Below are 25,750 nucleotides of genomic sequence, written 5' to 3'. Positions count from 1 at the left end.
TAAAGACTGTCCTAACCCTACAATATAAACATTGCAAGGCTAAGGGAGACAGGGATACTGCACCCAGAACATTTCAATGTGTTGAAGTGATCCGGGAGTCTATAGTGTCCCTTTACTTATTTATTTCATTTTGAAATGTATGCATGCATCACTAAAAGCGTTAATGTAGCAGTAGGTCTATGTGCACATGCTGGGGACTCACATCACTAATCTTTAATCTGAGCCTAACTGATTTAAATAACACTGTGTCTGTTGTTAGCACTCAGTAAACCTAGCTGTGTATATTAATGGATTACTGGAGGCTGATAGAGCTGATTTAAGGGGACTATGGTGATTCTGGGACAGAGATTGTGGCAGTGCAGGTTCTCAGCAGTGTATGAATATTTAATGGATTTTTTTTATCACTTGTAAAATGTATTTATAAACTGGAAGAGCTATACTGTATATATAAACTAAGGTTTATTGGAGAGCCTGTCATTGACACTCCTGCCACTAGATGGGGCAAACTAGTTTCCAGGGCTCTCCGGACTCTATGGTATGAGCTGTTATCCAGTCAGAGAGCTGGGCTGTGATGACGTCAGAGGGTAGAGCAGTGCCCGCTAGATTTGAATGTTAGTGGGAGGGTCAGCGCTCCGAGCGCGCATTGAATGCTGGGAGGCCAGGCGAGTGACCGGGCTGGGAGTGGCTCTCGGTGACCGGGTTGGCTGTGTGTGCTGGGAGTGGCTGTCAGTGACCGGGCTGGCTGTGTGTGCTGGGCGGATGGCAGATATGGAGGAGGTGGCTGTGGGCAGGGTGAAGGCTGATCTTCCTGCTCCCAGTGATCAGAGCCCCGAGGGCAGACTGGATGTGCGGCAGGGTAAGTGACAACCAGATAACTAACTAACCATGGATACCTAGCACTCCCTAACCAGAGAATAGCATTCACCAGGCAACCAGGGGCTGCCTATAGGGAGAGGACCAGCTGGCTGTAACCAGGGGGCTACCTATAGGGAGAGGACCAGCAGGCTGTAACCAGGGGGCTACCTATAGGGAGAGGACCAGCTGACTAACCAGGGGGCTAACTATAGGGAGAGGACCAGCTGACTGTAACCGGGGGCTACCTATAGGGAGAGGACCAGCTGGCTGTAACCAGGGGGCTACCTATAGGGAGAGGACCAGCTGGCTGTAACCAGGGGGCTACCTATAGGGAGAGGACCAGCTGGCTGTAACCGGGGGGCTACCTATAGGGAGAGGACCAGCTGACTGTAACCAGGGCAACCTATAGGGAGAGGACCAGCTGACTGTAACCAGGGCAACCTATAGGGAGAGGACCAGCTGACTGTAACTGGGGGTTCCCTATAGGGAGAGGAGCAGCTGACTGTAACCGGGGGGCTACCTATAGGGAAAGGAGGAGCTGACTGTAACCGGGGGGCTACCTATAGGGAAAGGAGGAGCTGACTGTAACCGGGGGGCTACCTATAGGGAGAGGAGGAGCTGACTGTAACCGGGTTGCTACCTATAGGGAGAGGAGCAGCTGACTGTAACCGGGGGGCTACCTATAGGGAGAGGAGCAGCTGACTGTAACCGGGGGGCTACCTATAGGGAGAGGAGCAGCTGACTGTAACCGGGGGGCTACCTATAGGGAGAGGAGCAGCTGACTGTAACCGGGGGGCTACCTATAGGGAGAGGAGCAGCTGACTGTAACCGGGGGGCTACCTATAGGGAGAGGAGCAGCTGACTGTAACCGGGGGGCTACCTACAGGGGAGGAGCAGCTGACTGTAACCGGGGGGCTACCTATAGGGAGAGGAGCAGCTGACTGTAACCGGGGGGCTACATATAGGGAAAGGACCAGCTGAGCATAAAATGGGGGCCACCTGCAGTGTATCTTTTTTTTTTTTAATGGAATGAGTTGCAATACATACCATTGACAATAGGGTCAAGCAATAAATAATACCAAGTCTTAAAGAACACATAAGGCTATGGAAAGACCGTTGCATATATGTGAAAAGTGAAATGTTTTTGTAGCACAAAGAGATGAGTAAAACCGTAAATAAAGTGTTAGATAACAACCCCTTGAGCTTCCCTGAATATTAAGGATCAGAGAGGAAAGGAGATTGGAAGGAAGAGGGCGAAGGAGAGATTTTACAAGAAAAGTTATACAACGTTGCAGATGCAGCATATTAGTGACTGGAAAAGAGGTAAAGTCTGTATATGATGGCCAGAGCCTTGACAAGGTGTTCAGACATGATACAGTTAAGAAGTCATGAAACTTACATTTTAATAAATGTGAAAATGAGATACAAGCATCGCAACTGCCTCCGGAGAAGGCACAGACGGAGCATTTGGACACATTAACCCCTTAAGGACCAAACTTCTGGAATAAAAGGGAATCATGACATGTCACACATGTCATGTGTCCTTAAGGGGTTAATCTGCATTTCACGGAAACTAAATTCTCAGTTTGACTCTTTTGGCGTCTGTCCTGAAACATGGAGACCCCGGTTGGCGCTGAAGCAGAGTTATGCCACTGGTCGGACAAAGCCATTTGGACACTGTCCTTCTGTCCTGCAAATTTGAGATCTTGCATTGGAGGGATACCTTGTGGCTGTCACGGCACTGTCACTTTGTACGTTACATTTCATATATTCCGGTTGCTTCGGTTCTGAAGTACTGTTGTCACTTGTTATCAAATGCAAAGTAAAAACATTTTTTTTTTTTTTTTTTAGCTGTTAGGGATTCTTAAAGCTTGAGTTGGGCTCCCTGCAGAGAAAAATGTTAAAGGAAATAGTTGTTTTGGACTACTCTACTGGTAATAGCACTTGAGCCATGAGTTTCCAAACGAGTACTATAGATATTGTTTTAAAGGAACACTCCAAGCTGTATAACCACTACAAGGCGCTGTAACTGCTCTGGTGCCAGGCGTACCTCGGAAAATCCCCCCTTTTGTATGCAGTCAACCTGTTTTAGAACGTTTTTTTTTTTTTTTTTTTTTTCTTGGGGTCCGGCAGGCGCTGCTGGACACTTAGAGTACAGCTACAGGACAGCTCGAGCTTCTAGCACATTGTATGGGGTTATTGTACTTTGAGTGCTCCTTTAAAAGGGCAACTCTAAGCACTAAAACCACTTCATCTTAATGCAGTGGAATTGGTGCACAGGCCCTGTCACCTTTCTTTTGGGCGATGTAAGATTGCCATTTATATTTATATTCGTTGGTGGCTGTTGGTTTTCATGTTGCTATGTGATTTATAGACTAGTCCTTGCCATCTACTCATTGCGATGACACCTGATTTTTATTGTTTTGCACAGTAACAAAAACAATGCATACCATCAACAATAATGGTTAGACATTATTTTTTGTGTTTACATGATTCTTTTTTTTTTTTTTGCTTGTACTCTCTCCCTCAGAAAACCGTGACTTAGCAGGTAATTGTTAATTCTTCATTAAAATCAGCCATTCCCTGATTAGTTGTCAAGAGGAACTAATTAAGGGGTCATCTCAGCCTGAATCCTGCGGACACAGCCCATGTAAAGCTCCTCTGAGGCCTGCAGCTACAGTCGAGGGCGGGGAGGCGGCCGATCCTCGTCCTTGATCTGGAGCCTACTAATCCTAAGCCCTGTTCCCCCCTCTTTGGACCAGTTGGGGATATTCCGGTCTCCACTGGGGTATCGAAGTGACCAGCCCGACAGAAGCTCAAACTACCTGGTGAAAAGTAGAGGCCTAGCTACCAAAATGACCGTCCCGCTGGGGCCAGCAATCATGGACACCATACCATGCTCACTCCCACGCGCGGATCTGTTCCTCCTGGCATTTGACCGCAGTTGCTATCGATTTTGGGCGAAGCTCTGTGACCGGAGACTTACCGCCACGTCATCTAGCCGGGCCGCGGCCCTCCAGAGCAACCCGTTCCACCTGTGGAGAAAAAAAAAAATCTCTCCGCTCCCTGCAAAGCCTGCCTGAATCAAGCATCTGCACATCGGACTACAGGAGGTGCAGGGCTGAGGTGCTGTGACAACGAGCATCGCTTGCTGCCGTAATTAAAATTACACTGGACTGTCTGGCACACAGTCTCGGTCAGCGAAAACTATTTGATGCTGTTGAAAACTGCGTAATCTGGGCCTCACCAGCTCTCGGAATTGGCTGAAGGGCTGGCACACCCTACATAGAGTCCTGCAGCCTTATTGTAGCTTTCCCTTTGCTTACTGTTTGATGCAAATACCTGTTTTTAGTGCACTATGTATAGAGCTACACAGGGCTACCCATGTTTTATCTTCTCATAGAATGGTGCTCTTGCAGTCTTTTCTACTTAAACAAAAAAAAAGTGCAGTCCACGACCTTTCATGTGACTCTTGCCTTACTATGTTTTTTTTCTTCTTCTTCAATGCAATCTCTGAGAGATGGTTTGTTACCCTATGCACTGCAAAAACAAAGAATAATAAAAAAAAAGTAACTAATTAAAATAAAATCATACATTTTAGTGTCCATAAAGAAGAGCTGTTATTTTCAGAGAAGTGATGGCTCCCATACCCAAGAAAATGCCGTTGCAGAGATGAATATAGCAGCAAGGCCAAGTTAAAAACCACTTCCCTCTGCTGTATTTCCATGCTCTGGGTGATTTTGTATCCCATAATGACTTGGGCATCTAATGGAAAACTTCATACGCGCACAAGTACGGCCAGCATTTTTCTCCGGCCAGACAGTGTGCACACATGACTCTGTACGCCTCGGCAAGAGTTCACTAATTTGCATGCTGTGCTCTGTGTTAGCTGGCAGAATATGCCAATTTAAAAATTAATCTACAGATAATTAACACCTTTTTCGCACAGCCAATAGCTAACTTTTTAGTGGGTTTATTTGATTATGATAAAATTCCAAAAGAGAACGTTACCCTTTTAAAGTAAGCTTTTTGTGAATCCTATGGATTAAAGATTTACATTCAAGCAGGTATGTACACTGCTCAAAAAAATAAAGGGAACACAAAAATAACATCCTAGATCTGAATGAATTAAATATTCTTCTGAAATACTTTGTTCTTTACATAGTTGAACGTGCTGACAACAAAATCACACAAAAAAAAAAAAAAAAATGGAAATCAAATTTTTCAACCCATGAAGGTCTGGATTTGGAGTCGCACTCAAAATTTAACCCTTTAAGCCCGGAGGACGTACTATTACGCCACGCAGAAACCGGCTCTAAACGCCGGCGGGCGTAATAGTACGTCCTCGCTTTTATTGCCGCCCACGTGGCCGGCGGTATTCTCCCGCTGCAGATCGCGGTCGGGGGGGATGCCTGGCCCCCCGGGCAACCCCCCCTGTGGCCGGTGACCGCGATCTGCAGTCTCTGATCGCAGTGACAGGCTGTCACTGCGACCAGTATTCAGCATGTGTCAGCCGATTTCAAATTGGCTGACACATGCGGCCGGCGGCTTTCCCCTTGTGCAGATCGCGGTCGGGGGACTTACCTGGCCCCCCAGGCAGTCCCCCTGGGGTTGGTGACCGCGATCTGCTAAGTCTGATCGCAGTGACAGGCTGTCACTGCGATCTCAAAGCACTCTGATCGCAGTGACAGCCTGTCACTGCGATCAGTGTTACATGTGTCAGCCTATTGGCTGACACATGTAACTGGCACAATGATCCCCCTGCAGATTGGAAGGGGGGAGTGCTTGTACCACCCAGGCACTCCCCCCTGTGGTCAATTACCCAATCTGCAGGAGGTGATCACAGTGACAGGCAGTCACTGTGATCACTGATCCTGTGTGTCAGCCAGTGATGTGAAATCACTGGCTGACACTGTCTCTGCCCCCTGTCCTGTAAAAAAAATAAAATATTCGTTCAAAAAATAAATTAAAAAAATTACAGTTAAATAAAATATTTCGTTCTAACTGTATTGTGATAATAATATATATATTTATATCAAAATACACATAGAACAAAATAATATATATCATAATATATATATCTATATACATAAATATATACTTATATATCACTATATATACCTATTTGTGTAAGGGGCAAAGTACTTGTATAAGAAGTGAGACTTCAGTAAGAAATGGGAATAGTATAAAAGAGCAAGTCGGTTGTGGTGTGCCGATACCGACGATACGGTAGTCCTGTAAATAAAGAGGGCCCACCAAGTAGTATGGGAGTAAAGGAAAAATGGAAAGAAAAGAAAGAGAAAAGTGTTGAAATGAGGAGTGGGTGGGAGGGGCATTCAGACGCTGACCTTGATCGGTAAGGAGTCAGGTAAGGGGTGTAGCTTATATAGGGGGTTGAGTTAACTTAAGCCCCTCCCACAAATACAGGCCAAATGGCCTTACTACTTGTGTAAGGGGCAAAGTACTTGTATAAGAAGTGAGACTTCAGTAAGAAATGGGAATAGTATAAAAGAGCAAGTCGGTTGTGGTGTGCCGATACCGACGATACGGTAGGCCTGTAAATAAAGAGGGCAAAAATGAATAACAAAAGATTTATTACAGTCAACAATATATACAATTTATCCAGATATGGCTTTAAAAGCATTTCTTAATTCTTGTGTTGGCTTGGGGATATATGTAGTATAGGCAGATGATTTCCAACGCCCCAATGCCTTGATGACGTGTACTGGTACGTTTGCGCTGGATGCGGTGGAGGCTGCTCCTATGCGAAATGAGTGACCAGAGTAGTGGGAAGGTTTGAGACCCAGCATTGTTAGCAGGGATCGTATATATCTTATGAATGCCGTGGTGGTGAGTACTGTGTGTTGTAGTTGGAATAATGGTTGTGAGGGTAGTGCTGTGGTGTTGAGAAGATAGGAGTCTAAGGCTGCTACTGGACACCATTTGTTTAGGGTAGGGTAATATGTGATTTCTACTGGGGTCGCATGTTGGCTTGTCTTTGATTGGGGTAAAGAGAGTATGTAGTGGTCGCCATGTTTTATAAGGTGTTTGTGTAGCAGGCACCTGTCTTTTTGGTCAGTTGTGACAGTGGTGAACTCCCTTGGCCTGAGGAATCCGTAGAAGGCTGTATACATGGCTGTTTTAATGACTGTGTTTGCGGTAGTGTGGAAAGGTCTGGAATCTAATAGGTCGGATAATGACTGGAAAAGTTCTATGTCAATGGGTAAGCGTTGTGGTGGTCGTGGAGGTACGGATTTCTGTATACCTCTGAGTATAATTTTTACCTGGTATGATGACATGAAGCTCTGTGTGTTAGGTTTTATGGTTAGTATGTGGTGTTGTATGCCGGTAAGATATAGTTTAATTGTGTTATATGATAAGTGTAATTTGAGGTGGCAAAAGGAAGCGAAAGCTATGACAGATGACATGACAAAAGGTTGTGATATGTTGTGATCTGCCAGAAATCTATTATACAGTGTAAAGGCTCTGTTGTATGTCGCTTGAGTGTTGTGTGATAGTGCTAATGTGGCTAGATCCCTGCTATGCTCCATTATAATGTCTAGTCCATGGTTAGTTGTGAGAACGGGGGTGCTACTGTGGCTGCTTGAGCTGCTGACGGGTGTGCTTGACGAAAGTCCTGAAATTTAAAACGAGACAGGCTGTCAGCTGCTACATTACTAATACCCGGTACATGAAAGCAAACCAAGTAGAAGTTGTGACATGCTGCCAACCACGTGAGCCTTCTAAGAAACCTCATAATTGTAAGGGATGATGAACGGCCTTTGTTTATTATGTGACATGTGGCTTGGTTATCTGAGTGACAGCGAACAGACAAGCCTGACCATTGATGTCCCCATGCCACCGCAGCTGCCACGATAGGGTAGATCTCAAAGAGGGCTGAGGTTGTGAAAAACCCTTCAACGTTACGGACTTCTTCTGGCCATGCGCCCCAAAGCCATTTGGTACCGAAGATGGCTGAAAAACCTTTGTTAGATGCTGCGTCTGACCATACGGTTGGTGACGTCTCTGATAAGGCGGGGAGGAACAGACTTTTACCGTTCCAGCTGGTCAAGAACCTCCTCCACATCTGTAGGTCTGCTGTGGCTTGTGGGTCCATGGACAGTCTGTGGTTCTCGTGTTGAAAGTGGGGAAAAAGACAAAGTAGTCTGGATATGAAGGCCCTTCCTTGAGGGATGATGCGCATGGCGAAGTTTAATGAACCTATAAGGGACTGGAGTTCCTTACGGTTGCATGTACCCAGAAAAATGTAGTGGTTTATGCTATTGATGATGTTGTCGACTTTGTCGGGTGGTAAGCTTGCTTGCATGGATGCCGAATCCAGTTGTATCCCCAGAAATGTTATGATGGTGTCAGGACCTTCGGTTTTCTTGAGGGATACCGGGACACCCAAGTGGTGAAATAGATTAAGGGCTTCTTTGAGGCTGCTGGGCGGAAGTTCGTTCCCTTCTATCATTAGGAAGTCGTCGAGGTAATGGATGACCATGGGGCATCTTGAGATGTTCAGAAGTAACCAGCAAAGGGTTTCAGCGAAAGTGTCAAAAATCTTTGGGCTGCTTTTTGACCCAAAGGTTAAGCGGGAGAAGAAATAGTACTTGTCTGCCCATTTAATACCATGTAGGTGCCAGAGTGTAGGGTGGATTGGTAGTAGTTTGAAGGCATTCGTAATGTCTGTTTTACTTAACCAAGCTCCAACCCCATTCTGTGTGATGGCTGTAATGGCGTGATCGATGGTGGCGTATTGAAGGGAAAATTCCTCGGAGGGAATGAGGGAGTTGAGACTTGGGGTAGGGGAGGTATGAGGGGCTGAAAGATCAATAATGAGTCTTTGCTTGAGGGAAGTTTTACCCGTGACAATCCCGATGGGGTTTGTACGCCATGATGTAAATGGTGGGGTTAAGAATGGACCGAACACGAACCCTTCTGCCAATTCTTGGGCTATTAGGGTATCTACTGCTGTTGGGTTCTGGTTTGCCGACTGTAAATTTGGGCATTCTAGTTGGCCAGTGGGCATGTGTAGGATGCCTGTGTGGAACCCTTCGTTGAATCCTGTAACAAGAAAATCTACCAGGTGTCTGGATGGGTGGTTGGCTAGTAGTGCTGCTAGAACATCAATGTTAACAGACGTTAGGTAGGGTTTAGGATACATTTTATTAGGGCACATGGATTTGGCATGTGCCCTGAAACATTGAGAACAAATGTGCAACAATCTACATGCACTGAAACTACATGTGCCACCATTAAAGTTATTGCAAATTTGTGATTTTCCGAAGAAAATTATAGGACGGCCCAGCTTGTCTCTGGCGTTCCTTCCTGTCTTTCCGGCGTAGCCAGTGTTGGGAGCTTGGCTGTGGTCGTCTGCAGTGCTGGAACAAAAATTTGTGGTGTGTGTCGTAGAAGAACATGATACACAAGCCGGTGTCTTGAGCCCTGCAAAGTGTCTGCAGAAGATTTCTGTGTCTAGCCTGCTCCAATTGATACGGGTACCATACTGGGAAAACGCGCCAGCCACTTTGGTGGAAAATGACCTGTGATAATCGTAAAAGGCTGACCCGCCGTATTTGTTACCAAGGTCCACCAGCTTGTGCATGTAACGGTCGAATTCTTCTCTTCTAGTAGGGTACACTTCACACATAACATCTCTGAAAATACCAAATGCTAATACAAATTCCGGGATGGTCAGTTTACTGTTCAACCTGGAGTCTTTAGATCTGACCACCACCGATACCTCATCATACATGTAGGTTTTGTTTTCTACCACATCCTGGGAGGCAATTAGTAAGGATGCTAAGTTGACATCTTTGCCCTCCAGGATGTCTTTCTTGATGTGGGCTGGGATAGTGTGTGCGGGATCAACGTCATGGGTATCTGAAGTGTTACCGTTTCCCGTGGTCACTGTTACGACTGGTGTCGTTTGAGCGGTGTCGGGAAGGCCTGCCGTGGTAAGGGCTGTGGTCACCGCCTCGAGGTTAGCCAGTCTGTCGTTGACCTTGCCCATGGAGCTCATGAGTGAGGTCAGCATAGCCTGGATGTCTCCCGATCTGGTGGTGCTGGGGCCTTCCCCTGCTTCCGTGTTATTCGTTGTTGTGTTAAGGAGTCGAAATAATTCCGCTTTCCTTGCCGTAGCAGGGTAGGGAATTTGCCGTCTCCTTAACTCGGTGGTGATGCGTGGTATAGTCCAGGATCTGATTGACGCTGGACTGGTCATATCTCCCCTGTGAGAAGGTGTCTCGCCCATAGCTGGGGAACTAGGGAGCGACAGCCCTTCACCACTGGCATGAGACATGATTAACTAAAAATAAGTGAAATTATTATTATTTGAACCAGGTGTTTTAGTACTGGCTTGCTAGCTATGCCGTGAGGCGAAACGATTATTCCTCAGTTGGTGGCTGGTGAGGCCCTGCTAGTGCCAAGTGGCTTGAGAGGCTCTATCTATGCGTTGGCGCGATGGAGTTTTTTAAGTGGCCACTGATCGTGGTGGCCAATTGATGGCCTCTCAGTGACATAATTCCAGAAAAAGGGGAAGGGAGTGACTGGTGAGGCCCTCTCTATAAAACATGCGAGGCGGCTAGCTCACGTGTGGCTCGAGGGATGTATGCCTCCGAGTATGAGGCGGGGTGTTGGCCTCGCGGGACCGCTAAACCGAAGCATAATGCAAAGAGGGAGATACAACGTTATTGGCCCCTATGACCCTATCTGCCAGTACTTTATCTATTTATGGGGGTAGTATTTGGATAATCTGTGAGCAGGTGTACGTACCTGGTGGTCTAGTTAAAGATTTCTAGACAATCCGTTTAGGTGGCAGTAGATACCTGCAACTGAATAGATGGAGACCGTATGAAAATAAATACAACGCATAAACCATTTATTTTTTAATGTAAACCCAATCATCAATATTTATTCCAATGGTATGACGAACAATCGTGCCCTAAGGCGTGCCCGTATGTGGAATGTTTGAGAGATTGTTTCCTGACGTATGTAAAATACTTTAGTGTCAGGATGTGTATATGAATGTCTGTGAGTAATAATCATCATGTGAATAAGATGCTGTACTGTAAAATAACCTGTAGGTGGCGCTGTGGTTATGTACAGCATGTATTGATTTTACAGAACGATTGTGAAGTGGTAAAAGTGTGGCAGTGATTTAATCAGCGGTGCAATTGTAACGTGAAAAAATGAATTGAAAGAGAAGTTAAATGATAACCAATATGAAGCTGTGTTATGTATAGCCCACGAAATTTTAAAATGTGGTTGGATCAAGGGAATCACGTGATTTGCGCTATGATTGTACTGTCAGCGTAATTTTATAATTTTAATTTGAAAATAACCAGGGGGGGGATGTGATTGGGCGTCTGTATGGAGGGATTATGGGAAATGTAGTTCCGGCGTGGAATGACTTTTAGTATGAGTTTTAGTGTAAGAATTAAATCAACGTGTTATGGTAATGGTGCCTGTAATTGCGTGTTCCGGCGTGCGACTTTAATGTAAATGCAAGGGGGCCTGTGATTGGCGGTTTGTGGGAGCATTTGTGGGGAATGTAGTTCCGGCGTGTGAGTGACTTATATCGGTGTGACCGAGTGCTGGCCTGGTATGCTATCCAACCAGGTATGGGGGAAAAATCTATGTGCCTTAAGTTTTGGTATAACATAGCTGTATTAAAATAGGTCAGTGACAAGCTACTTCTATCGGTGAGGCTACTAATGGCGGCCCCCGTCTGTTGTAAAACAGACTGCCATGTGTGGTAATAGTAACAGTTGGACATGTGTATGTATATATAATGTAACCTGGCGTTTTGATACTGCCCGGTCGGGCAACGGATTTTGCCAGGACGAGGTTAGTATATGTGACTGCCCGTGGTGCCGTGGTGACAAATGTAGTTTTAACCGATATGTGGCAACAGTACTTAATACCCCAGTGTATGCTGTGAGCCCGAAATGGAACAGATACGTGTGAGGGCAGGTATGCTGCAGTAGTCTATGTCTGAAGGACGCATTTCTTAACAGTTGTATGCCCGGACCGGGGATGGGGTTGTAAAACATTTCCCGCCGTAAAGTGTGGACCTGGCCCGTTACCGACGCCGTGGGACTGTAGCCTGGCGGAACGGGTAGGTCAACTTACGGTATGCGAGTGCCTGGGATGTAATCTGCGGTGATGAACAGGAGATTTAGAAGCTGGTCGGACGGAAACCTGTTGCTGGGTTCCAGGACACAGTTTCAGCGTGGAAGACCTCGTGGGAACACAGAAGAATCCAAAATGGCGACTGGATGAACCGGAAGTGCATTCAGACGCTGACCTTGATCGGTAAGGAGTCAGGTAAGGGGTGTAGCTTATATAGGGGGTTGAGTTAACTTAAGCCCCTCCCACAAATACAGGCCAAATGGCCTTACTACATATATAAATAAAAATATTTAAAAAATTATATATACATATGTATATATATATATATATATATATATATATATACATATATTAATTCTACACATATATTTATGTAATAATTTTACATAATTAGGTATCCTAATTAATTACAATTAGCGGGACCTGCCTGACAACCCATGCCAAAAGTATAGGGAATTTAATTTGCTAGCACTATATTTAACCCTATAACTTTCCAAGACACCATAAAACCTGTACATGGGGGGTACTGGTTTACTCGGGAGACTTTGCTGAACACAAATTAGTGTTTCAAAACAGTAAAATGTATTACAATGATGATATCGCCAGTAAAAGTGACGTTTTCTGCATTTTTCACGCACAAACAGCACTTACACGGACGATATTATTGCTGCAATACTTTTTACTGTTTTGAAATAAAAATATTTGTGTTGAGCGAAGTCTCCCGAGTACAACAGTACCCCACATGTACAGGTTTTATGGTGTTTTCAAAAGTTACAGCGTCAAATATAAGGCTTGTGTTTCATTTTTTTCACATTAAAATTCGCCAGATTGCTTACGTTGCCTTTGTGACCCTATGGTAGCCCAAGAATGAAAATTACCCCTATGATGGCATACCATTTGCAATAGTAGACAACCCAAGGTATTGCAAATGGGGTTTGTCCAGACTTTTTTAGTAGCCACTTAGTCACAAACACTGGCCAAAATTGGCGTTTTTTGCATTTTTCACACACAAACAAACGCTAACTTTGGCCAGTGTTTGTGACCAAATGGCTACTAAAAAAGACTGGACATACCCCATTTGCAATACCTTGGGTTGTCTACTATTGCAAATGGTATGCCATTATGGGTGTAAATTTAATTTCTGGGCTACTATACAGTCTCAAAGGCAACGTAACCAATCTGGCGAATTTCAATTTCAAATGTAACACGCTATATTTGACCCTGTAACTTCCCAAAACACCATAAAACCTGTACATAGGGGGTACTGTTTTACACGTGAGACATCGCTGAATACAAATATGTGTATTGTATTGCAGTAAAAGCAAACAGTATTTTGACATCCACAGTTAAAATGTCACATAAAACGAAAAAAAATTAAAAAAATATGTTTTTCTCCCATTTTTTTTTATATATTTTTTATATTAAATTATGTTTAATACCTAAATATTTGATGTTAAATGAAAGCCCTGTTTCCCCTGAATAAAATGATATATAATAAGGGGGGATGCATTTCAAATGAAAGAGGTGAATTACGGTTGGACAGACATATAGCGCAAATGCCAGGTTTTGTTTACGTTTTGTTCTGTTCACAACTTGTACATTTGGCTGCGGTGTTAAGGGGTTAAAGTGGAAAAACACACTACAGGCTGATACAACTTTTGATGTAATGTCCTTAAAACAAGTCAAAATGAGGCTCAGTAGTGTGTGTGGCCTCCATGTGCCTGTATGACCTCCCTACAACGCCTGTGCATGCTCCTGATGAGGTGGCGGATGGTCTCCTGTGGGATCTCCTCCCAGACCTGGACTAAAGCATCTGCCAACTCCTGGACAGTCTGTGGTGCAACGTGACGTTGGTGGATGGAGCGAGACATGATGTGCTCAATTGGATTCAGGTCTGGGGAACGGGCAGGCCAGTCCATAACATCAATGCCTTCGTCTTGAAGGAACTGCTGACACACTCCAGCCACATGATTGTCTTGCGTTAGGATGAACCCAGGGCCAACCGCACCAGCATATGGTCTCTCAAGGGGTCTGATGATCTCATCTCGGTACCTAATGCCAGGTAGGCAACCTCTGGCGAGCACATGGAGGGCTGTGCGGCCCCCCAAAGAAATGCCACCCCACACCATTATTGACCTACTGCTAAACCGGTCATGCTGGAGGATGTTGCAGGCAGCAGAACGTTCTCCACGGCGTCTCCAGACTGTCACGTCTGTCACATGTGCTCAGTGTGAACCTGCTTTCATCTGTGAAGAGCACAGGGCCCAGTGGCGAATTTGCCAATCTTGGTGTTCTCTGGCAAATGCCAAACGTCCTGCACGGTGTTGGGCTGTAAGCACAACCCCCACCTGTGGACGTCGGGCGCTCATACCACCCTCATGGAGTCTGTTTCTGACTGTTTGAGCAGACACATGCACATTTGTGGCCTGCTGGAGATCATTTTGCAGGGCTTTGGCAGTGCTCCTCCTGTTCCTCCTTGCACAAAGGCGGAGGTAGCGGTCCTGCTGCTGGGTTGTTGCCCTCCTACGGCCTCCTCCACATCTCCTGATGTACTGGCCTGTCTCCTGATAGCACCTCCATGCTCTGGACACTACGCTGACAGACACAGCAAACCTTCTTGCCACAGCTTGCATTGATGTGCCATCCTGGATGAGCTGCACTACCTGAGCCACTTGTGTGGGTTGTAGACTCAGTCTCATGCTACCACTAGAGTGAAAGCACCGCCAGCATTCAAAAGTGACCAAAACATCAGACAGGAAGCATAGGAACTGAGAAGTGGTCTGTGGTCACCACCTGCAGAACCACTCCTTTATTGTGGGTGTCTTGCTAATTGCCTATAATTTCCACCTGTTGTCTATCCCATTTGCACAACAGCATGTGAAATTGATTCACTCAGTGTTGCTTCCTAAGTGGACAGTTTGATTTCACAGAAGTGTGATTGACTTGGAGTTACATTGTGTTGTTTAAGTGTTCCCTTTATTTTTTTGAGCAGTGTACTTTAATCTATGCATTTGATTGTATATGTTTACAGACTGCCACTTCTCTTCAAAGTTAGCATTTGGAAATCTAAGGACCAGCTGTATCCCATTATATGAACAGCATCCCAAAATTCTGTGCACACAGCTGACATTTTATTTATACTCTTTACCAAAATATATAGAAATTATTTGAAATCCATGCATAGGGTGGAAATCTGGTTAGTACAATGTATAGATTAGTTTAATCACTATGTAGGGGAACATGCAGTGATTTCTTAAGCTAAATAATCAGTTTAAATAATCAGAGTTTTGTTTAGGGATAAATGAGCAATTAATGTGTGTCATAGAAATGTTTAGATTAGTTTACCCCTCTTGGTGGAAGGAATCAAATCTCAGAAGGTTGGGGTGATGAGAAGGGAATACTACCGAAGGCTTTAAAGGCCTGTATGATAAAACACAGATTGGATGAAATTGTTTGTTTTCGGTCTGTTGTTGAATTACCTCAAAAGCAGCGACTTTCAATTCATGTTGGTCACCCGCTGCTTCTAAAGTGAATTTCAAAATGTTTGTTTAGGTATGATAAGAAATAGCACTGCATAATAAGGTGGATTGAATGATGGATACAATAGCATTAACACACACATTGATATTAAATTAGAAACCTTTCTTCCACTTGAAGTGTAATCTGCTCGAGGTGATGAAGGAAAACAACCAGAGAGGTGATGTAAATGTAGGCGTAGTGTAACTGTTTTCCCCATATTGTGTTCAGTAAGAGGCTCGTTATTGTTCCAGGGTTTCCTATGTTTGTTCTTGGTGGAGAGCTGTAGATCCTGTAAGGTTTCTGCTGAAAGGTTTAAATGACGCTCAATTAGTGAAGTCCTAATATTGATGGAAGTAGAATAACCGAGGTCCGATCAGACCACCCAGGGAGATGGCCAGAGTCGCTTTATGTAACTGAAACATTTTGCTCTCTTTTTCTCTAGTTTTGTTCCAAGACGAGGACAGTGCCAGTGACTATGGGAGCTACAAGAGACTCGGGAAAACCATACCGCACTTTGTATCCACAGGGAACATGCTGTTTCCAGACCTCTTTCAGACGAACAATCTCCTGTTCTATGAACGGTTTGAGGCTTACAAGGATTACTTGCTTGGTATGCATGATGTTAATGTAAATATTCAATCTTTAATAATGGTTCTGGAACAGTTTGGCCGTTGGCCTTAACCCTTTCAAGTAAGCTGGTGCCTGAAACGACCTTGCACCATAACTTCATTTAGATAAAGTTGTTATGGTCCCTTTTCTAAAAAAGTCACTCATGTATTCCTAAATAAGCATTCACAACACCACTCCTATTACTCATTTTATTAGGGGTGATAACGATCACATACAGAGTGCAAATAGCTGCAGCCCCCTTCTTCTTTTTTTTTTTTTTTAAATGTATTTATTTCATATATATATATCTATCTCTTTTACTTGTTCCTTTCAAGAGCATAGATATTGTATACAAATTAGGGAGGAAAACATACAGGATGAAATTTTTTTTTTTGGTCATTGAAATGTTCCATAATGTAGATCGTGAGTAATACCACAAATGGCAGTGATTCATGATATGAAGTTTAGACTGATCTGTATAATAAACATCAAGTCCTTTATTTCAAGTGACCAGGGAAATGGAATAGTCCCTGTCACTGGGTAAAAATGTGTACTGTTTTCAGGATCCTGGCATGATATTATGGTACCAGGGATACCCTGGTGTCTCACCAACTCCTCTTTCAAGAAGTCAAACCATTTTTAGAATAGCTTAACTTCTAACCTGGGTTCACCAGGTGCTGATTTTTTTTATTTTTTTTCCCCTCCATTACAGTCAACCGTGACCCTAAGCTCCTGCCTGTGAGCTTCTGTAAGCCTTGTAGAGTTGGCTGGTTGGCTGTAGTGGAGGTGGGAAGCAGCACCTGGTCAGAATTTTCTAAAACGGGTTTGTTACTTTCATGGGATTTGTTGGCTCATTCAGCCCCTGTGGTGGTCGGCTGCCTATGAGTAGAGGCAGGCGGCCGGCTCATGAAGAGCATGGGCGTGCGGTCGGGCAGCTAAAGGGAGAGCCTGTTGGCCAGCTGATGGAGAGCGTGGGCTTTCATCCTGCTTAGGGAGAGTGTGGGCTGTGCGCACGGACGGGAGGCTCCCGGAGGATTGAGGCAGATGGGCAGGCGCGCGAGGGAGCTGTAACCTCCCTGTACTGCTCTCTCTCTCGCGTGTCCTCCAGTGATGCCGGGAGCCGGAATGTGACGTCATTCTGGCCCAGGCATCACTAAACAGTGCACTATGGAGCAGAGCAGGGAGCATACTGAAGCCCCACTGGACCCCAGGTAAAGCCGAACCACTCAATCTCCAATTAGGGACTCTGGGTGGTCACCTTAATGTCTGTTGTTATTGCAGTGAATGTGAGTGTGTGTCAGTGAGTGAGTCAGTCAGGGTGTGTCAGTGTGTGTTTAGGTGACCTGTCCCTATGGGTGAGGGGTTTTTACTCCCCTTTTCCCCCCCACGCTGTGGTGGTCTCGCTGCAGCTGGCCAAGCCTCCATGACTACAATCATCAATCTTGATGATCTCAGCCAATCCATTTTTTTCCCATAGAGAACATTCAGCGCCATTCAGCAAATTTTGTTAAGCCCTGCTACAGTCACCAAAACAATTAGTTTATTGTAGTTGTTTTGGTATCTATAGCCTGTCCCTACAGACTTTTTAATGTAAACTCTGACTTTTCAGAGAAAAGGCAGTGTTTGCATTACTGCCTAGTAACTCCTATTGACCACTCCTCAAATGGCCACTAGAGGTGCTTCCTGGGGCACTGACGTTCAGCGTCTCCACGCTCTGCAAGGAGGCGCTAAACGTCCCCATAGAGCTGCATTGAATCAATGTATGTCTATAAGGAGATGCAGCTTGGCGCAAAGTAGTGTTTTGCTGCGCAAGCGCAGTAGCCTTCCAGCCAAGCCAAGGAGGTGGATTGGGTGCAGGGCCAGTGCTAGGAAAAGGTGAGTAAATCACTTTAACGCGATGACCAGCTAAACAGTGGTTTTAGAACTTTAGTGTCAGGAATTTGTGTTCCTGATACTATAGTGCCCCTTTAAGAGTGCAATAAATATTTGTTTCTTTTTGTAGGAGAATGCACAGCCTTTAAAAAAATCAATAATTGGTTCTTTTACCTTTGGTATAACATAGTGCCCTTATGCTTCTATGATCTGCTTTTGGGCTACTTATTGTCATAGTATCCAAGGATCTTCACATCACAGAATAAGATCTTCCACTCCTCTTCTGATAATCCTTCTATCTTTTATCTGCCATTCTTTATGTTCTCTCCCTTTTCTCTATTTGTTCTGGTTTGTTATACGACTCCCCTAGGATATGCCCTGTTTTTGAGGGGTGGCCCTTAGTTAAACCATCTTTTATCTGGAGAGCTCATACAAATATTATGTTCTACATTTGCCATGTGAAATGCCTCTATAAACAGAGCCTGGGGGATATATACACATTTTCTTTTAATATTCTGCTTTTAGATTAAGTTTTGCCTGTTAAAAACACGTTCTTCCCTTGCAGGGGACGCTAAGCCCTCAGAAGTGAAGGATTTCATTGCAGAATATGTGGAGAAAGCAATAGAGCCCGAGGGCTGGAAGGCCGTTTGGCACACGGATATCTTTGATGTTCTGGTGCAGGTATGTTTTAAAGGGACGGACTCCAGATAACGTGCATGACATTAGTTGATTTCAGGTGGCTGTGTAAATATTCCTAGTTTAATATATAGATTGGATAGGAAAATTACAGGAGAATTGCATTTGCCTCCTACAATATGGCTACTGGAAATGCAAGCGGTGATCTCTGTCCAGGAGTATGTCAGGTGAGCTACTCGTAAGACTAGCAGATGGGCATTAATCGGCTCGCTAAGTGGGTAACTTTGTAGGTATTTCCAGCAATCGTGACAGTTTGTTTTGCAACATGTCACAAGAAATGGCCCATGGGTATAATATCGTAGGGTAAGTACAATATTACACTTGGCTTTCAAAAAGGGATGGATACAGTTAGCCAGTTCCTAAAGTACTGCACAAGTCTGCTTGCCAACATGGCACAGAAAAAACAACTATAAGTTCCACCATTATGACCATATTGTGTGAAAGCCCACCGCTACAGTAGGACATTGGTCATATGGTGGAACTGAATATTTGTTTGCTAAGAGAGCGGACTTTAAGTAACCTTGTAAAACTTTAAACACTTTTTTAAATGTATATGTGTGTAGATAGATGTTTCTTAATCTGTATTTGGTAAAAAGGTAAACGCACAATTGGCAACACTACAGTCAGCACCTTCTGCCTGGTTCATTTAGCGGCTATAAAGTCTTCTAGCTGTTGGATACAAACATGTATAGCCATGGTGTTTTATAATATATTTATCCTAGAAAACCACAAACTTAGACATGTGAAAGTTTACATTTAAAGGGACACTAAAGTCACCAGAGCAACTACAGCTTATTGAATTTGTTCTGGTGAGTAGAATCATTCCCTTCAGGCTTTTTGCTGTAAACACTGTCTTTTCAGAGAAAATGCAGTGTTTACATTACAACCTAGTGAGAACTCTGATGGCCACTCCTCAGATGGCTGCTTGAAGTGCTTCCATGGGCAGTGCTACAGAGTAAGCACCACTGTCATTCAGTGTCTCTACCCTCTGCATGCAGACACTGAACTTTCCTCATAGAGGTGCATTGATTCAATTAATCTCTATGAGGAGATGCTGATTGGCTAGGGCTGTGTTTGGCTTGTGCTGGCTCTGCCCCTGATCTGCCTCCTAGAGAGTCTCAGCCAATCCTATGGGGAAGCATTGTGATTGGCTCAGACCACCACTTCTGATGATGTCAGCAGACAGTGGCAGTTCACAGGCAAACCAAGGCAAAGCAGACTTGAATACAAGTAAGATTTTACTATATTTAGCGGGGTAGCCGGGGGGGCTATTTGGTTGTTTTAACTCTATAGGGTCTGGAATACATGTTTGTGTTCCTGACGCTATAGTGCTCCTTTAACAGTAACAATCAAACAAAGTGAGACTGTCTCTGTGTCCAGATAACACAATCTAAAACGGACTAGACGGACTTTAGCCACTTGACTGTAGGGAATTTAATCAACTTCTTACAGCAATACTCTGCTACGGCTGTAAATTCTATACTTTTAACAGCTACTACACTTTAATACATCTTAATTACTAGCAGTGCTTCTTTTTTTAGTATTTTATTAGAATTTCCCTAAGGCTATTGACAGCTGCATTGCACAACTAGTACTGGCAAGACTTTCTACAAACCTCCTTTAGGGCAATCACTGTCCTGATAAATTGCTGAGCCAGTCTGCTGTCCCTGTGTTGTGGAGCACATCGTAAGCTATAAAACTAATACACAGACTAACTAAAAATCAGAAATGTTTGCAAGTCTTATAAATATAAACTATTATTATTTTATTATTATTATTTTTCAGGAAGATTAGTCTTTGGAATTTTCGGTGTCATTTTTAGCAGAGAATTTGCTACTTCATTCTGCTGAAAGCTCGGAGTGCCTGTTTTATTCCAAGCGATGGCCCTCCTGTCTTTGTGCAATGGTTAATCACATTTCTAATTTCTAGGCTTTCTTAGCTAATTGAGGCAGGGCTCGTGATGGGAAGGAGATGGGTTTAAGTGCAAAGTTGCAGGAAGGTTGTATGTGCCATAGGAGCATGATCTGTTACTGAGCCATGTGTTCTCTATATAATCAACTCCCAGGTTAGTTAGGACTGATGTCACTGTGCCAAGTTTAAAACAAATCACATTGTGCCTGTTCACCAGTTCTGTGGTTTGTCTTTATTAAAAATAATATTCTCTCTTTGCTTTTGCACTTTCACTTTACAATCCTGGTTTATCAATGTCGGCTTAGAATTACATCCTCGTAACATGTTAGATTTGGATCACTATCCCATTGAGTTGATTGAAATGTATTTATTACATTTTTCCTTTTTAAATGTGCATTTCATTTCTAGAGGTTTTAGTTGGTAGGTTGGACGCTATCTGCTGTTCCCTAATTGCCTTATTGATTATAGGCGACTGACATCCAATATGTGGACCTTAAAGCCGCGGTGGTACTATGTGAGCCGTTCCTGTGTGAATCACGTGTCCGTGACCTGACACGCGAGGGTATCCTGAACCTTCTGGAGGTGAAAGAGCAGAAGGTCCCGCTGCAGGAACTCCACGTGGTGTTTGATGATTCAGGGGAGTTTGATCAGACCGCACTCGTTGTTGAGCACGTCCGGTGAGCAGTTTTGTTCATCCCTGAGGTTTACCATCTCAAACAAGGACCTGCATTTAGAAAGCAATCATGTCAGAATCTGATAAGTTTCCTTATACCATGGTGCTATCGTCAACCTAGTAGGTTTGTGGCGTGCTATAAAGCACTCAATCCATCTCCTATACATTACATTTCAAACGAGTCCAGAAGGTAAATTCTATAATGTTCCTGTCTTTATAGCCCACTCCCTGTTTGTGGGGAAGAAAATGTAAATAAATTACTTACCTTTTTCCAGAAAAGCTGCTCCCTTGGTGTTACTTATCTCGCCACCTCCCACAACTTCATAAGGAGCGTTGGGGACCTTGTATGCATGCACTGCAAACATTGTATCAATACTTTCCTATGGGGTCTTCACATGACCGTTTTACTCCAGTATGACCGCCACTAGAGGAGGATTTAACCCTGCTATAGGATCATTGCAGTTTCTTACAAACTGTAATGTTTTACATTGCAGGGTTACAACTACAGGGCCACTTCATTGAGATCAAGTGGCCTGGGTGACTTTAGTGACCCTTGCCGTGAAAAACATTGCAATCTAGATTACCGGTGATGTCTGCTTAAATGCTGACCTCACAGGAGGAGAACCTGTAGGTTGCAGGTGAGGAATCTTGACACTGGAATGGTGGTGAATAAACTTTATTTAATGTTATTTTACAAAGCAACAGGGGGTTTGACCGTGATCAAACCACTATATGTTAACCTTTAAAGGAACACTGTAGTGTCAGGAATACAAACATGTATTCCTGACCTTATCGTATTAAAGCCACCATTTAGGTGGCTTGCCCCGTTAGCCCCCTTAAAAGGTAATAAAACTTGCCTTATTTCCAGCATCGCGCAGGTCTCAATGCTGGCCCTGCCTCCTTGATGACATAATAATATTTATGATTTTTAACCAATCCAATGCTTTTCCATAAGGAAAGCATTGGATTGGCTGAAATCTGCACGGAGGCAGAACGGTTGCGGGGTCTAACAATGCATCTCTGATGAAAATTCAGTGTCTCCATGCATAGCGTGGAGACACTGAACAACAGTGCTGCACACTATTCACGACTGCCCCAGGAAGCTTTTACAGTTACCAGCAGAGGAGTGGCCGTTGGAGGTGTTGCTAGGGGGCAATACTTTCCTATGGGGTCTTCACATGACCGTTTTACTCCAGTATGACCGCCACTAGAGGAGGATTTAACCCTGCTATAGGATCATTGCAGTTTCTTACAAACTGTAATGTTTTACATTGCAGGGTTAAAACTACAGGGCCACTTCATTGAGATCAAGTGGCCTTGGTGACTTTAGTCAATGGAGATTACCGGTGATTACTTAAATGCTGACCTCACAGGAGGAGAACCTGGAGGCTGCAGTTGAGGAATCCTGACACTGGAATGGTGGTGAATAAACTTTATTTATTTAATGTTATTTTACAAAGCAAAAGGGGGTTTGACCGTGATCAAACCACTATATGTTAACCTTTAAAGGAACACTGTAGTGTCAGGAATACAAACATGTATTCCTGACCTTATAGTATTAAAGCCACCATTTAGGTGGCTTGCCCCGTTGGCCCCCTTAAAAGGTAATAAAACTTACCTTATTTCCAGCATCGCGCAGGTCTCAATGCTGGCCCTGCCTCCTTGATGACATAATCATATTTATGATTTTTAACCAATCCAATGCTTTTCCACAAGGAAAGCATTGGATTGGCTGAAATCTGCACGGAGGCAGAACGGTTGCGGGGTCTAACAATTCATCTCTGATGAAAATTCAGTGTCTCCATGCATAGCGTGGAGACACTGAACAACAGTGCTGCACACTATTCACGACTGCCCCAGGAAGCTTTTACAGTTACCAGCAGACGAGTGGCCGTTGGAGGTGTTGCTAGGGGGCAATGTAAACCCTGCCTTTTTTCTGATAAGACTGTGTTTACATGAAAATGCCTGCAGCGACTGATTATACTTACCAGAACATCTACATTAAGCTGTAGTTGTTCTGGTGACTATAGTGTCCCTTTAAGTGCTGATAACTATTATTATTTTGGGGACTGTAGTCCTCTCTAGGGACTTAGGTTTTTTTTTGTTTTTTTTTGTCTACTATATTAGAGTAGAAAGTCCTCAATCTCATAAAATTCTGTGAGTTGGGGGAATGCTGCAAATTGTCACGCAATATTCAATGTCAAACCGTAAAATAATCCGCTTTACCGTGCCAGACTGAAAAAACTGTGAGTGATTTTGCCTTTGGAGGTCTCCTAAATTTTACAGTGTCAGTTATTCCTTGTTGGTTGCACAAGCAATGTATTGCGAGATATTACACGTATCCCTTCTCTAGAAGGAAATGGAGAGAACTTCAGAGTGTTTATAAAAAAAAAAAAAAAAAACCTGTAATCATAATTTATCTTCTTTGGTGTTTAGGTCTTACTGCAAAGAAGATTCTTAAAAATGTGAAAAAAAATTAAAATATCTTTAACTTATTTATTTAAAAAATAAAATAAAACTACTCCTGAAGTGCTGTTTTAGTAAGAAAAGCTAGGGCTCCGATTTGTTAATTTGGACTATTACATATTTTTAATAAGAAGTGTTAAGCAGAGCTGATGAAATTGCTCCTTTACACTTTTTCTCTCTGCTGACAAGCGTCAACATACAGGGCTGTGCAGGCATTTCACTGATATTGTCCATGCTACAAAGGTGTTTTATTCTCTCCTGACAAAAGGATTGTTTAAAACCTTTTAGTGCCCATGGAGTAGATTGTTCATAAAACCCTGAGATGTGGGTGAGTGATAATGCGTGTACTGGGGCCTGAAACTACAAAGTAGATCATAACGGCTCTGATTCCAGCCCACTGCAACTCAGTAACAAGCTGTTAGGGCCGCCATAATACACACGGTCATAGCTCTGCTCCATTAGGAGGTCTTACTTTGATAAAACACATGTAGCGACTTCATCAAGATGGGCTGTGAGATTTCAGAGAAACTGGGTTTCGAGGCCCGAAGGAACACACAACAGAATTTATTTTTGAAATTTGTATGTGTTTTTATGTTTTTTTTTTGTTTTGTTTTTTTTTCGTATTCTAAATGATGATGCTTTTTTATATTTATATTGTATTCCTTGTGCATTTGGAAATCAGTGGATGACTCCATGTTCCTTTTATTCTGCAGATTCTTTTACCAGCACGTTTGGCGGCCGTGGGATGAGGAGGAAGAAGATCACATGGATTATTTTGTGCGCTGTTGTGAACCTCGCTTACGCTTGTAAGTTGATCAGTAAATTTTCTTTTAATTCCTCCATTGCTGCTTACAATAAATGTGGCCATGGCATGCAGTGTATTGTGTACACTATACGCATTGTGCTGATTTTTCTACAGATGTGCCAGCTGTATAGTGATGCATATCCACTAGGTGGCGCTGCTTAACAACATAAGAGCAAACTAAAGCTCTATTACTTTAAAAGATCAGGCCAATTAAACCATCCCTGTCTGGATATCCTTGCTTTAAAAGTTCATTGCATGTTTTAGTCTTTACATTTTACAGGTATTGTGTGCTGTAGTATATTCCACTTTCCCTTTTAAAAGATGTTTCTGCCTCTTGTAATCCCAATTATGACTACACCATATCCTGTTTTTTCTGCCTAGACGTGACATTTAAATTTATTTTTTAACACGGATACAGTTTAATATTTCAGTTTTGTGATCTGACACTCTGATTCTCATTGTTTCAATGGTCCCTGTCTGTAAATGTCTTTTTCTGCAGTGGATTGCCGTTATAGGTCCCATCTACATTTGGCTAACCTACAGGATCTTGTGTGCATGTATTGCAGAAGCTGTATAACATACTCCTACCTCTGTGCGAGATGTTTGGATAGAGCACTTTTATTAATGCCGATTATATGTGTAATGCAGAATGTGTTTTTCCTCCTCCTTTTATTATCTGTGATATTTTAGTTCACGTAGCCTACCATTTATGATGTAAACCCCCCCACCCAAAAAGTACATCCTGCTTTTTCCTGTTTAGATGTTTCATTAATCCTCCTGGTGTGTCCCCGAATAGCACTGGCAGCTTAGAGATTACGTGATTCACTGATAAATGATACGCACCATTGCTAAAACAAAGGCAGCTGCTGCACGGAGGGGAGCCATTTTATTCTTTCTTTATAAAGCTGTAATCTGTTCCGCAGTGTTGTAAACTGTTACCTGTTTAAAGTGAGCCCAGACTACAGCGTCCGCTGGAAGCACAGGAAACCAAAACCCATCTGCGTTACTTTGTGTGGTTCTCAGGTCTCTATATGACCTGTTATGGCCACTAGGATACCCTTGCCTCTGAACTGTACTCTGTCTATATAGAATGTATTGGTACAGACCATTTCATATACTCTGACTCTTGTCTGTATAGAACATATTTGGTATGGTCACTAGGACAGCCTTGTAACGTGACCATCTCCTATACTCTGGCTCACCAGGCT

General features: G+C 43.5%; 1 protein-coding gene across 1 annotated transcript in view; it reads left to right on the top strand.

Moving 5' to 3' along the window:
* Positions 1-629: 629 nt before the first annotated feature.
* SHCBP1 (SHC binding and spindle associated 1) overlaps positions 630-25,750 on the top strand; it is a 43,214-nt gene continuing 18,093 nt past the window's right edge. The window contains exons 1-5 of the mRNA XM_063438513.1: positions 630-856; positions 15,953-16,120; positions 18,557-18,672; positions 21,067-21,275; positions 24,451-24,543. Coding sequence (XP_063294583.1) covers positions 760-856; positions 15,953-16,120; positions 18,557-18,672; positions 21,067-21,275; positions 24,451-24,543 — 683 coding nt within the window. The 5' untranslated portion in view covers positions 630-759. The remainder of the gene's footprint in view (positions 857-15,952; positions 16,121-18,556; positions 18,673-21,066; positions 21,276-24,450; positions 24,544-25,750) is intronic.

This window comes from Pelobates fuscus, chromosome 12, assembly GCF_036172605.1.
Source record: "Pelobates fuscus isolate aPelFus1 chromosome 12, aPelFus1.pri, whole genome shotgun sequence".
Lineage (NCBI taxonomy): Eukaryota > Metazoa > Chordata > Amphibia > Anura > Pelobatidae > Pelobates > Pelobates fuscus.
This window is presented reverse-complemented; position numbering and strand designations above follow the sequence as displayed.